A 13,363-nucleotide genomic window follows, 5' to 3' on the forward strand; every position below is an offset into this window, starting at 1 on the left:
GGTTGAGGACTTATCCATCATGCACAGGGCCCTGGGCCTGAACTTCAGCACTGCAAAAGCTTGTGGTGGTATTAAAAGCCCATAATTCTAGCCTGTAGAAAATGGGGCATGAGGATCAGGAGTTCAAAGTCATTCTTGGCTGCCTGGCAAGTTAGAGGCCTCCCCGTGAGTTCTCCCTTCCCAGCCTCCGGCTGCCGGAAGTTCTTGTAAATCGAACACACACTATACCCCTCATGGGGAGTCTGCAGCCTCAGACACAGTGGCTGTCCAGATGGATGGGTGCTTGGATGGGGGCTCTCTATGCCTTATCGTCTGGGGTCCCCCCTGAGCTGGCAGGATCCACTCACTTTTCAATTCCTCCAAAGCAGACTGTGTCCACCAACGTGTTTCCAGATAGCTCTCAAGTGAAGGCAAGAAACCTAGCAGTGAAGCTAGGTCAGAACCCACATCCGGCAACGTGGACACTGGCTATCCTCCTGCAGAAACAGCGCAGAGGCTGTGGAGTGTGCTAACGTTTGACCAAGAGATGCAAGGAAGCCAAAGAGAAACACTGGGAACAGATTGCCCGTGACACAGACTGCTTTAAGTCTGCTCATTTTAAATCTGAATTAATGTATCAGGAGCCCTTGACAGTCATAATGATTGGTGTGCAAAATTTCCAAATGCATGAACTAAACAATGATACCATTCTAAGCATAGTATTATATGACACATTCAAGAGCACATGGGCAGTATAAACCCCAGTTATTAGTCAGATGTGTGAACAGTTCTATGTGGTTACAAAGCAGCTGGAAAATCCCTGTTACCAAGCGACACTGAGCAGGTGTCTGTAGCCCCAAGAGGCTAATGCTGGAGGGTTTTGAGTTCGAGAACAGCCTAGCAGAACACCCATTTCAAAAGAAAAAGGAACATTTACAGTAAAAACGTATTCCATATTAAATTCATCAAGAGGAGGGCTGCAGAGGTAGTACAGTTGATAAAAAGCATGCCTTGCATCTGGGAAGCCCCAGACTCAATCCTTAGCACTGTGCGAGCAAGAGATGGTTCTCACATCCGAAATCCCAGAAGGTGGGGATGGGGTGAGGTGGGGGCATCACAGGTATATAGGAGATTTTCAACATACATGACAATGCCAATGGCAGGATGGTAACCAGATCTCAGGGCACTGAAATCAGCATCTGAAAACATGGTGCAAAAGATTCTCCTCCAACACCTCAGATCATGTTTCTTTTCTCAGATGATGCTAGCCTGTGCCAAGATGACACCCAAACCTCTTAACCAGCACACCCACATATGCACCTCTGCACATGAACATACACATACATATGTGTACACATATAGCATAAACAAAAGGAAAATTCCTGGCTTACAGAGCACACACATACATACATACCAATCATATCAGGAAAAAACGCTCTATAGTCAATGACCTAAAATAATGCTTAAGAAGAATGAAAGCCACGCTGGGGAAATGGCTCAGTAGATAAAGGAGCTTGCTGCCATGCCTGAAGACCCCAGTTTGATTCCCAGAACCCATGTAATTGAAAATGAGAACAACCTCTGAAAGTTGTTTTTTTTTTTTTTTCACTTCCACACATGACCTATGGCACTCATAAACACACATATACACACAAAATAAACATATGCAATAGAAACGTTCTTGGAAAGAAACTGTGAAATTAGCACAGAAAATCCTAAGTAACAGAAACAGAAGAGACAAAAGAAGCAGCTGAGAGGGAGCTCAGCAATTGGGATCCTATCTGGGACACACAGAGCCCCAGCACAAAGCCCCAGCACTGGGCTCCGGGGAGGACAAAAACCAATGAAATAGAAAAGCAGACGATGAAGAAGGAAATTAACAAAGCCAAAGGCCCAGCCTTTGAAATAAACAAAACCAGTAGACAGCTCAGGAAAAAGAAAGAAGATATATACCAGCATTATTAGGAACGAGAGGAGAGTTAGAATTGCAGATCGAACACATTTTTAAATGATAAAAGGAGCCTATTATAAACAACTTTATTATCAACAAATTAAACAACTTGGTTTAACTAGAATTTTTTTTGAAAAATACTTCTTATAAGACAAAAATAACACGAAGCCAAGACTACCTTGATTCCCCATATAGTAAAGAAATTAAATTCATAATTAAACAAAACCTTGGAGACAGGAGGATTCCTGACCGCATGAATTCACTAGTGATTTTTATCAAACACTGAGAAAACAGTAATAATAATGCTGCATTAATTACTTTGGAAATTAAAGGGAGCTACATTTTCCGACTCATTTTATCAGACCAGTATAGCTAGCTCTCATTTCTGTAAAGCAGCTGGGAACTCCACATATGATAAAGGGTTGTGTTTGGTTATCCCCATCTTCCTTTTCCGTACAGCACTTCAAGCAAATTTAGCAAATAAACACCATCAGAGTTTTGATTTGGCAGAAGAGATTCATATTTTGGTGTCCATGAGGGAAAAGCTACTTACAGTCGTGTAGAAATTAAGTCCAAAATGTAATAGAATTAGCTTCCCGTGCCATCAGCTTCAAAGTCCGGGTACATCAGTTAGGGGTTTGACTGCACGGATCGGCATGTCTTGGAAGAAAGGTCATCACAGGGAAAACTGCCATGGGACACCTTGCTCAGCAAAGCATGTGAAGGAGTTAGGCTTGTTCTGTTTCTACCACACCTATCAACCAGCAAATGTACATCCCTACACCAACGTTTGATTTCACATGTCTAAAGAACTCACCTCCCTTCAGCCCACGACAAGATGAACTGTGCTCATTATTAGTGGGGGAGGAAAAAGAAAGCCTTCAACACAGAAGCCAAACAGAACTTTCCTCTTGATGCAAGCTTTCACCAATTCCAAGACTAGTGCTAAGTTATAGCCTGTTTAAATTCCCTGCAAAACCCAAGCGTTGTGTTTTATCTGTGCAGATTACAATGCTTGTGCTGTGAAACATGAGAGCCCCACTCAACATCTATCTGTATCTGCACAACTCTTGTCTTCTTTCTTCCTGTCCTCTCACATCACAGGAAGAACTGGCCACGTGATCCCGCTGAACTGCAGGGCGCTGGGACGTGAGGAGGGCAGATGTCTACTGTCTGTGTGCTCTCTCCCATCCCCACGGAGCTTTGCTTCCCATGTTTAGTTGCATGTCCCTAAAATTTCCCCTTTGGCAGGAGTATTTGTGGCTTGTGTACGTATTGACTGCTTTATGAAATTTGGGCATATGATGTGATTTCTAAGAACACTAATCCTGGGCTGGCAATAGTCAACTCAATGCAAAAATAGTAACGGTAGTTTTTTCGTTTGAAAGTGCTTAAGTATCTTTATGCTTAGCTGTATTTTCCAGCACTGCAATAAAGATGTTATTTCTATAGTCAGGGGGACGGGGGGAGGGGGAATAAATAAATAACCTCCAAGGAAAGAACCTTGTTAGCTAATCTTGATTGTGACTGGAATCACCTAGAAGATCCATATCCAGTGAGCCTGTGAGCTTCATTCTGAGGAGGATTAACTATGGGAGAGGATTAAATCTCAGAGTGGGCAGCATTTTCCAACAGGCGGCCCAGACATGGAGAGGTCCAAGGAAAAGCAGTGTTGCCTGCCTGCCTGCTTCCACTCCTTCCAGAGTGCATCTGCCCGGCTGCTGCTGCTGCTGCTGCTGCTGCTGCTGCTGCTGCTGCTGCTGCTGACGATTATGGTGATGATGATAATGATAATGCTGGGGCTGCCTCAGCCTGAAGCTTCTTTCACCTTCCAAGGCTGACGAGTACCAGCAGCTCTCCAGGATTCCTCTAGGACTTCAATAAACAGACTAGGACTGTTGAGGCTTCATGGACTAGGTAAGCAGCTATCATTTCTCTGATAGAGCCTGCAGATGGCCACTGTTGACCTACTCAAATCCTATGATGGAAGCCATTCTACAAATCTCCTCTTATAATACATGCATATACATACATACATTCTATTGTTTCTGTTCCTCTTAGGTGACAAGATGGTGACCTAGAAGAGAACTTTGTGGATTCCAAGTTTGGAGAGAGGGGTGTCTTGTTGGCCTACCATTTGGCACTTATCTGTTGAAGTTGCTCCCAACATTGAGTTGGCCCTAAGAGTCTGGTCAGAAAGCTACAGAACACTGCCAATTCTGAAAGCTAGTTTGTTTGTTTCTTTTTTTTTTTTTTTTTTTTACAATGAAAGTAGTTGACTTAAAGAGATTCCCTGAATTTGATTCCCATCATGAAACCTTCTCCCCAAAGCCCTATTGAAGATCTTCTAGCTCATAGGCACGTCCCTTCATATTTGGTAGTCTCTCCCTCTCGTTTGTCAAAGAAGGGACCAGTGTAAAGATCATGCAGCACCCAGAGGTGGACAGACTCTGTTTTCATTGCGAGCTTAGGCTCTGAATCCTGCAAATGGTGATGCTCTTTGTCCCCTTAAACATAACTGGCGAAGATGTCGACAGTGGGCATAGTGGAAATGACACCATGAAGGGAAATTTAGGTTCTATGTCAGTTAGATAGAGAAGGGAAACCCAACCTTGGGTGAACAAAGAAATCACCTCAGTGGGCAAAGAGTGTTAAAAATAGCCATTCTCTGTGTTACAGAAATGGACCGATGGTTAAGAGCATTGGCTGCCCTTCCAGAGGACCTGGTTTCAATGTCCAGTACCCATATGACAGCTGATAACCATCTGTACTTTCAGTTCCAGGGATCCAGTGCCCTCTTCTGGCCTCCATGGGCCCTGCACACGTGAGGTGCACAGACTTACATGCAGATAAAACATCCCTACACATTAAATAAATAAAACCCTCTCATTCTCCCAAATCAAAAATACCAGGGTTTACCTGGGCACAGTGGCACACGCCTGTAATCCCAGCACTAGAGGAGGCAGAGGCAGGTAGATCTCTGTGAGTTCGAGGCCAGCCTGGTCTACAAAGGACAGCCAGGGCTACACAGAGAAACCCTGTCTCGAAAAACAAAACAAAACAACAACAAAAAGAAAGTTCACTTAGGAAAGTTGCAAAGCTCAAGAATAGGTGTGTGCGTGTGTGCTTGTCTACTGTGCCCGTGTGTGAGTGTGTGTGTGTGTTCTCAGCCGTTGACTTTCAACTCCTCTCCCACTAGATGGGTCAAAGTGGAGCCTATCCCTGGTTGACCCTTCCTTAACTGTGTGGCCTCAGCCAGTTTGCTGCTTCTATAGGCCTCGTTTGGAACTTGAGTACACTGTCATAAAAAATGTTGGGCTTTCTTTCCATTCCTAAAACTAAGTGGCTTGAAGCACAATTTCACATGGTCACTTAAAAACAGCTTGAAAATGCTTTTAGATTTTCCCTGCAGCTGCTTTTGCGTCACTCTTTTGTTAAATCAATGATTTGGCCAAGATCTCTTGCCAGGAGATAAGCTCCTATAATGTGACCACTTTTTAGTGAAATAGGGACTGTTTGTCAGCTATGGTAACGGACACTCTAGGTAGTAGGTATGTAGCCTGGAGGCAGCAAATGCCCGTGGCCAGGCTCCCTATGTGGCTCACTCCTGGGGAAGGCAGAGGCCACATTATACACCCATTATTAGCCAACATCAACCTGGAGGTGACTTCAGCAGTGCTCCAGGCATGGCCAGACATGTGACCCATGAGCACCCAGTTCCTTCCAGAGCTGTTTGAAATTGCTTTCTGACACGGGAGCGTTAACTGGCAGTGCTGCCTCTAGTTGTCTGGGGGTTGCCCAGAGATGAGGCCTGAGACTCCAGGATTCCAACATCCTGGTATGTGGGTGAAGACAGAAAAGGATGGGGACTGTGAACAGAAAGTTCCCCACACAAAGCCAACCCAGGCTACCACAAAGCCACCGCAATGCCTGTGTCCCGGAAACCCAGCACAGATCACCTGAGACCACCTCTCCAAGGTCCCCCGCTGCCTGCACCACTTCACTTTTCATCAGCGAGTGGAAAACAGGATCTAGAAAGTTTCCTTGGGAAAAACGCACTCATTCAGGAAACAGATCTGAACGGCTACCATGTGTCAGGCACAGTAGGGACACACAGCTCTGAACAGCACAGCTGTCTTCCTTGAGGGATTTCATGCAAATTAAAAACCGATAGAAAAGGAAGTCTGTCGGTTCTTCATAACCTTTAAATACATTTCAGCTTGACCTAAGTGTTTGTATGTTTCAGTGTGTCTGGGACTGGGTCTCGGGCTGGAGTCCAAGCTAGCTTTGGAACTTGCGATTCTCCAGCCTCAATCTCCCAAGTGCTAGGATTACAGGTGTGTGTCAGCACAGTTTTCTTAAAATGCAGGATTGACGACTTGAGGAAAACCTCCAAATACTCAAAAAAAAGTAATTTGGCTTTCCAGCTCACAATGAGTGTAAATTGTTAGTATTTATATTTACCTTGCCAAAGTAGGAAGATCAGTGTGTCTTATTTTATAACTTGCCAACTCAGACCCACGGCGTGGGAGTTTCCGCTTGTGCCCTGGCCTCAGGACTGTTGATGTGTTTATGGGAAGCTTCTGCTCCCTTCATGTTTAAGTTTTTATTCTCCTCACCAAAAGTTGTAGGTTTAAGTCAAATTTCCTGTAAACAGATCAGCCAAATAGGATAACTTTTGAGCCGAGTCTGGAAATCCCTACACTTGGGAGGCATAGGAGAAAGCAGGATTGCAACTTTGAGGACCACCTAGGCTGCAAGACATAGTTAAGACTTTATCTCAGAGAGAGAGAGAGAGAGAGAGAGAGAGAGAGAGAGAGAGAGAACTTTGCTAGATACTTCCTTTGCAAAAAGCAGAAAATTCCACACAGGTTAGAGTAACTAGGGAAGCATTTTGTATAGATAGCCTCGACTCACAATGATGACTTTTCTACTTTGTGATGCTGTGAAAGTGTTACGTGTTCAGGGAGAGGTGTAATTCCAGTTTTGAAGTTTGATCTTAACATAGACAGATGCAGTGTGGGATTTTCTTCTGATGCCGAAGCTTTCAGTCAGCTGTTCCATGAGGGCAATCACTGACACGTCATAGTGTGCTGAGATGCTAGGCTGGGGTGGAAGGGGTAGCTGGGGTGGAAGGGGTAGCTGGGGTGGAGGGGGGAGCGGGGGGGGAGGGGGGGGGGGGGGTGAGGGGGTGGGGGGGGTGAAGGGGTAGCTGGGGTGAAGGGGTAGCTGGGGTGGAAGGGTTGGGTTTTGGTGCATTGGTTGTTTTCTCGCATTGCCCTGATTTCAACTAATGGTGGGTTTTCAGGATATAACGCTACTACAAGATGAGAAACACCCTTATAAAGTGTCATACGATGTAAGCGAAAGTTCTGGGGATTCTAAAGACAGAAACCATAGTACCAGTGATTTTTGCAGAGAGGCAAAGTGGAGCCTCGGCAGCTCCAGCAATCAATATTCTAAAGGTTTGTGGTCGACCTGATTGGAAGCCTCTGCACTGTGGGGTTTTTGTTGTTACATTGTGTGTGTGTGTGTCTGTACATGCGCATGCGTGAATGCTACAAATGTTACAGCATGAACACAGAGGTCAGGAGACAACTTGCAGAGGTCGGTTCTCTCATCTCGTGGGTCCTGGTGATCTGACCCAGGCAGTTAGGCTTGGTGACAAGTGGCTTTCACTGGCTGAGCCACCCTCCTGGCCTTGCAATGCATCCTCAGCCGATTCCTCCATTAGGTTTCTTTCTCTGCCTGGAGACTTGTCACTGTGATCTGCCTTGTTCCCGACGACTAACTCTCCTCTGTCTCAGCCTGTTTCCATCACCCTCCATTTGCTCCATCTTTCTGAAATCCAAATTTCAAGGGCAAGAACCAAATTAGATTCCTTTGTTCTGTTTTATTGTTTTCCTTTGTTTATCTTTTAAAGAAAACCCTGACCACCCCAGGCTAATCTGCAGCCTCCTTCCCAGGCTTTCTTGTTGGCTGTGAGCCTAGCCTTTAATAGCCGAGCCATGTCTGCGGCCCATGCTCCTAGTTTAACCAAAACCCTTGGTAGGTGCTGGAGAGGAGGTTCACTTGGTAGAGTGCTTGCCTAGCATGCACAGATCTCCCAACATCATACTGGACACCGGGGAGTCAGCCAGTGACCCCAACACTCAGGAGGTGGCGGCAAGAGGACCAGAAGTTCACTGTCATCCTCAACTACATCTTGAGTTGAAGGCCAACCTGCGCTACACAAGACCCTATTTCCCAAAACCACACAAAAACTGTGGGGAGTCCTCAGGAAAGGGCTGGCCAGGCCGTGGGTTGTGTGTGGGCTGGTACTGAGTCTGCATCACTAGAGGGCTCTTAGGGAGATAGAGTCGCCAACACAGAGCCTATGCCGTAAGGGCCTATGGCAGAGATACCATAACAGTGCACTGCAGTGGTTGACGGGATTTTTTTCCAGCTTCCAATCACATCTTCTACAGATTACGCAATGAGAATAACCATGGCACGACACCACCAGCTGGACATTAATCACCAGGATGTGTTTCTCCTGTGTGTGCCAAGCATGAGGAACAGTAGATCTTCGGCCATCAGCAGTTCTTGCTCGTTTGCCCAACATATACGGGATTACGGTTCTTCCTCAAAGAATTCATATAATCCCATCTCCAGTGGGGTGTGCCCCCCCTCCCCGTGGAGGCCCAGACAGGTCTGGAGAAAGGCCTACCACATGTGATAGTCTGAGACCTAGGCACCAATGCCAGAGATGCTAGAAGAATGAGTTAAGAATCCGAACCATCCTTAAGAAATGCCAAAGCCAAAAGATGGGGGGAAGCCAGATCTAGAGGGCAGAGTAAGGCCAGAGTCAGCTCAGGTGCCAGCGGGGAAGGAGTGGAGGGCGATGTGAGACTGGGGGCCCTGCACTTGCTTCTGTGGTCTCACTTGACAACATGCCTTCATTCTTCACTCTCCGCCATGCTCTTCTCTCATTTCAGCTCTCCTCCATCGCGTTGGCACCCTGAACGGTCTGCCAGGACCATTTCTCCTTGATTATCTGCTAACTCTTCAGCATTTCTCACCACCTGGCATTCAGCTTGCTTTAAACAGCACAGCACAGAAGACAAAATTTAGGTCTACATCACAGGTTGCTGACATGGGTCCCTCAGCCTGAGGAGGCTTGGAGATGAACAACAGTCAAAGTGCCCCCGTATCATCGCCTCGCAGGAAGAGCTGCCCTAGAGAGTTCCTGCTGGGCACCCTGACCCACGCTACAGAAAGATAAGCTGCCACAAAGTACCAGGCTATAGTCAGCACATCGCCAGTGAACTCCAGAACCCAAACCCATACCCGACTTCCCCACCGCAGGGAACAACTCAGTACAGACCACCCTGGGAACTGTGTGAGTAAAAGATGTGGCTGGAGAGACAGCTCAGCAGTCAAGAGCACCGGCAGCCCTTCTAGGGGACCCAGGTTCAATTCCCCGCACCCACATGTCAGCTCACAACTGTCTGTAACTCCAGTTCCGAAGGATCCAACACCCTCACACAGACACACACACAGAAAAAACACCAATGCACATGATGTAAAAATAATTTTTTTTAAATTAAAAAAAAGTTTAAAAGATGTGACTGATAAATTTTTAAAAATATTTTTTTAATTGGGTCAGTGAACACTAACATTATTATTATGTCATAGTTCTGAAGGAAAACATTTAAGATCAATCCATAATTACCCTCCTTGCAAATGAACTCCATAGAAGTTCATTTATGGGGAGAAGAACATCTCCCCATAGAAGGTTCACTGTTACATATTCAAAATAAGTCACTGGTCTAACTGCGTAGCCCAAGGGGGCCTCAGCCTAGTCAGTGGTAGGGTTATAGGTGTGTGCTGTGTGCGGTACCCGGCTGAAGGAAACGGGAGAAGGGAGAGGAAAGCAACCACTGGAGTGCCTGCTGGAGGAGCGATGCTGTGGGGTGCCCAAAATGCTCCTACCGACAGCACTGATGGAAGAAATGAAAGCAGCAATGCGGAGATGATTAGAGAGTGAAGACACTGGCGTGGTGGCCTGCGATCAGTATCCAGACGGTGACAGAACAGGCTCACTCAAGTTGTCCTCTGACCTCCACACACATGATGGCACGTGCACCCACACACACTAAATAAATAAATAAATACATAAACAAAAAGTAACATGACTTTTGTAGTCTGGCACAGCAGCTGGGCGCTCACCTTGGACTCCTAATGTCAGCTTTCATATCTTCTGGAAGATATCTCACTCATGAGTTTGAGGCGGTCTTCGGTGGACCCATCATCTCTGTTAAAAGTCTTTGTAGTGGTGTGGTGGTGGCACACGCCTTTGATCCCAGCTCTCAGGAGGCAGAGGCAGGCAGATCTCTGAGTTCAAGGCCAGCCTAGTCTACAAATAAATCCAGAATTGCCAGGGCTATTGCACAGAGAAACCCTGTCTCAAAAAACCAAACCAAACCAAACCAAACCAAACCAGCCAAACAAAAGAAACCTTTGTAGGGTTAGATGTACGTCAGCTGGAAGAACACTTGTCAGCATGTGTGAAGCCTGGGTCCCATCCACCTCTAGCACCACCGGACCCTGGGCGTTGCCACGGGAGCCTATAATCCAGCACTTGGGAGACAGATGCAGGAGGATCAGAAACTGAAGGCCCTGCTTGGCTACAGAGCAAGCCCAAGGCCAGCGTTAAGATGTACAAGACCCTGTCTCAACAACGAACAGCCTCTCTGAATAAAAGAAGCATTCTGTTGACACAGCATCGGTTATTATCTAAAGCAAACTCTTCGCCTTTCAAACGCATCCCCAGGAAACGGTTTTCGTGCCGCTTCAGAGCTCTAAGTTATTTGGTATAATTCCAATGGCCCCAGATTCAAAGATATTTGGGTTTTTTTGCACTTGCTTAAACAAATACAGAGGATCAGTCCCTCTTCCTGTTCCTTTCCTTAAGTACAACATCAAGGTGTCCTTACGTTGGTCAAGGCTGTGCTTCAGTCCAAGACACATCTGCAGTGCTTTATTGAGCATACAGTGTTTGGATCACATTCTAAATTGCACAGAGGAAATTCCCATCACAGAGTACTCCAGGCTGCAGAGATTCACCACACAGCGAACAAGATCACTTCTGCCATGAATGTACCGGGGTGACGCCTAATTAACACAAAGTCTCATCTGCCCATGATACCAGCCCGCAGTGGCTTTGCAGACCTTTCTCAAACCATCACTCAGGGAATGAGAGAGAGAGAGACTTCATGAAGCCTACCCCAGCCTCACTTTACTAGGTAGCTGTACGTGGCATTGAACTTCCTGTCTCCACTTTGCAGGTGCTGGGGTGATTGACACACACTGTGAGACAGCCAGCTTCTGCTTTACGAGGAAATTGCTCAACTTTGTTTCTAGTTCAAATCTTGGGATTTATAATAATCCATCTACTCTGCCATCGGGGGACCTCACAACTGACAACACACAGAATCCCCTTTCTTTTAAAAACCACCGGAGAGCCCTTCCTTTTGTTTCTTTGTGCACTGAAGTCAGTTAGCTGCTTGTAAGGAGAGCATGCCTAAGACATGCTCACGTTTTGTTTTTGTTTTTTTTTCCTGACATCTGGCATCATATTTAAGAGCAAATGGTTTGGAGTCGGAATTGAGTTCAATTTGATACTGTCCCAGTAGATACACCACTGAAGAAATCATATTAAGCTCTTTGGGTCTCTTTTCTTATCTCTAAAATGGGACTAATAATAGAAATTATTACTGCACATTAAGGAGCAAAAGAGGTAAGATTTGCAAATTTCTTAACATGGGGAGTAGGCATTCACTGAATGATACATTTAATTATTAGGTTTTAATAACTGCCTCAATCCGGTACTTCTGCCGGGCAGTGACCATTATCCTTGCCTGGATGGATGAGTGATAACTGACTCATCCGTGGTGCGCTTCACTCCCGAAGACTCCAGGCCCCGCGCTCCCCCTCACCCTCCATTCCCCTCCATCGCTTTAAAGACTTTTATACAGTGGGACGCAGTGTCCAAGACGAGAAGGGAATTCTCCTTGGTGAAGGCCAGTGCCACAGGACGGGAAAGACCATGAGTGACCACGGGCTTCAGGGCTGGAAACTCCTCAGGCTTCCCCAAGCAGATGACGGCTGGCCCAGAGGTGTCGGCGACAATCACGTTTCCCTGGTGATCGAAGGCCACAGCTGAGGCAGTGATTTTGGAGGGGAAGAGGAGGTTCAGCCCGAAGCTATCCACCTGGCCAATCAGCTGCATCTCGGGGTTGAACACCTTCACCCTTGTGCTGTCACAGCCTGCTGTCCCCAAGGCCCAGGGGTGCTCCAGGACGGCAATGGCCCCCGTGAGCCAAGACACGGCCACCCCACGGGGATTGCACAGCTGAGGCTGCAGCCTCTCAGTCCTCCGGAGGACCCCTTCCGGGAAATCCACTTCCATCAGGTGCAGGGACCCTGCCTCTGCGTCAGTCACCAGGAGCTGGTTCTGAGGGGTGATCTCCACCCCCCAGGGCAGGGAAAACTGCTTCCCCACAACCAGCTTGACCTGGCCAAAGAAATCAAACACTTTGAGGGAGCGGTCTCCGGCGTCGGAGACAACCACGTGGCAGTCGTTGGTGACGGCGACATCCAGGGGGTACTTCACGTCGTGCGCGGCGTCCCCCTTCTCTCCAAACTGGTGTGCACCTCCTCCTCCAGAGTCAAAGATCTTGACTCGCCTCTTCCCGTCATGCACAACCACCACCCGTCCGGTCTTGGGGCACAGCGCAAGACCCGTGGGGTTCACCAGGGTCCCCCACCCGCCAAAGGCGTGGTGGCACGTGAGAACCCCGGGCGCACAGGGGGCCGCGCTGAGGACAGCCGGGGACGCGTGCAGGGTGGAGCCCAGGAGCTCCAGGAGGTGCAGCACCGGCAGGCAATCGCTGGTGTCGCAGGCCCGGCAGGCCCGCCGGCAGAAGGGACACTCGAAGGCCAGCGTCCGTGGATGAGCGAGGGCGGCCACGCAGGCCAGGCAGACCACGTGGCCGCAGGGCAGGTTGCGCGGCCGCCGCTGCTGCCGGTGGCCGAACCTCTCGAAGCACACCTTGCACTCCAGCAGGCTGACCTCCGCCTCGCGCACCAGCTCGGGCCGCACCCCCGCCGCCTCCTCCCCCATCGCGCCCGCCGGGCAGCGGTCTCCGCGCAGCCCTCGGTCACGGTCGCGGTCACGGGGCGGGGCATCCGCTCTGACGCGCGGCGCCGCCGGCCGACGGGGTGCGCGCTGCTGCCCCCTGGCGAGCAGGCGCGGCACCATCGCTTCCCTGGCGCGGGATCAGGCTTTAGAGATGAGGGGGTTCGAGCGGGTCGCCCCCTGTTAGCCTGTAAGTGGCGAGGCGAGAACCAGAGTCCAGTCTCCCACCGCTGGTGCCCAGCAGAGCTGCC

General features: G+C 48.2%; 1 protein-coding gene across 1 annotated transcript; it reads right to left on the reverse strand.

Annotated features, from left to right (window-relative positions):
• Nucleotides 1-10,925: 10,925 nt before the first annotated feature.
• Nhlrc1 (NHL repeat containing E3 ubiquitin protein ligase 1) lies at nucleotides 10,926-13,103 on the reverse strand. The gene has a single exon (XM_055595068.1). It carries the CDS (start codon nucleotides 13,095-13,097, stop codon nucleotides 11,907-11,909), a length of 1,191 nt encoding a protein of 396 aa, XP_055451043.1. The 5' UTR covers nucleotides 13,098-13,103; the 3' UTR covers nucleotides 10,926-11,906.
• Between the last annotated feature and the right edge of the window lie 260 nt (nucleotides 13,104-13,363).

Source organism: Psammomys obesus, unplaced genomic scaffold, assembly GCF_907164565.1.
Source record: "Psammomys obesus unplaced genomic scaffold, mPsaObe1.curated_primary_1811, whole genome shotgun sequence".
NCBI classification, from domain to species: domain Eukaryota; kingdom Metazoa; phylum Chordata; class Mammalia; order Rodentia; family Muridae; genus Psammomys; species Psammomys obesus.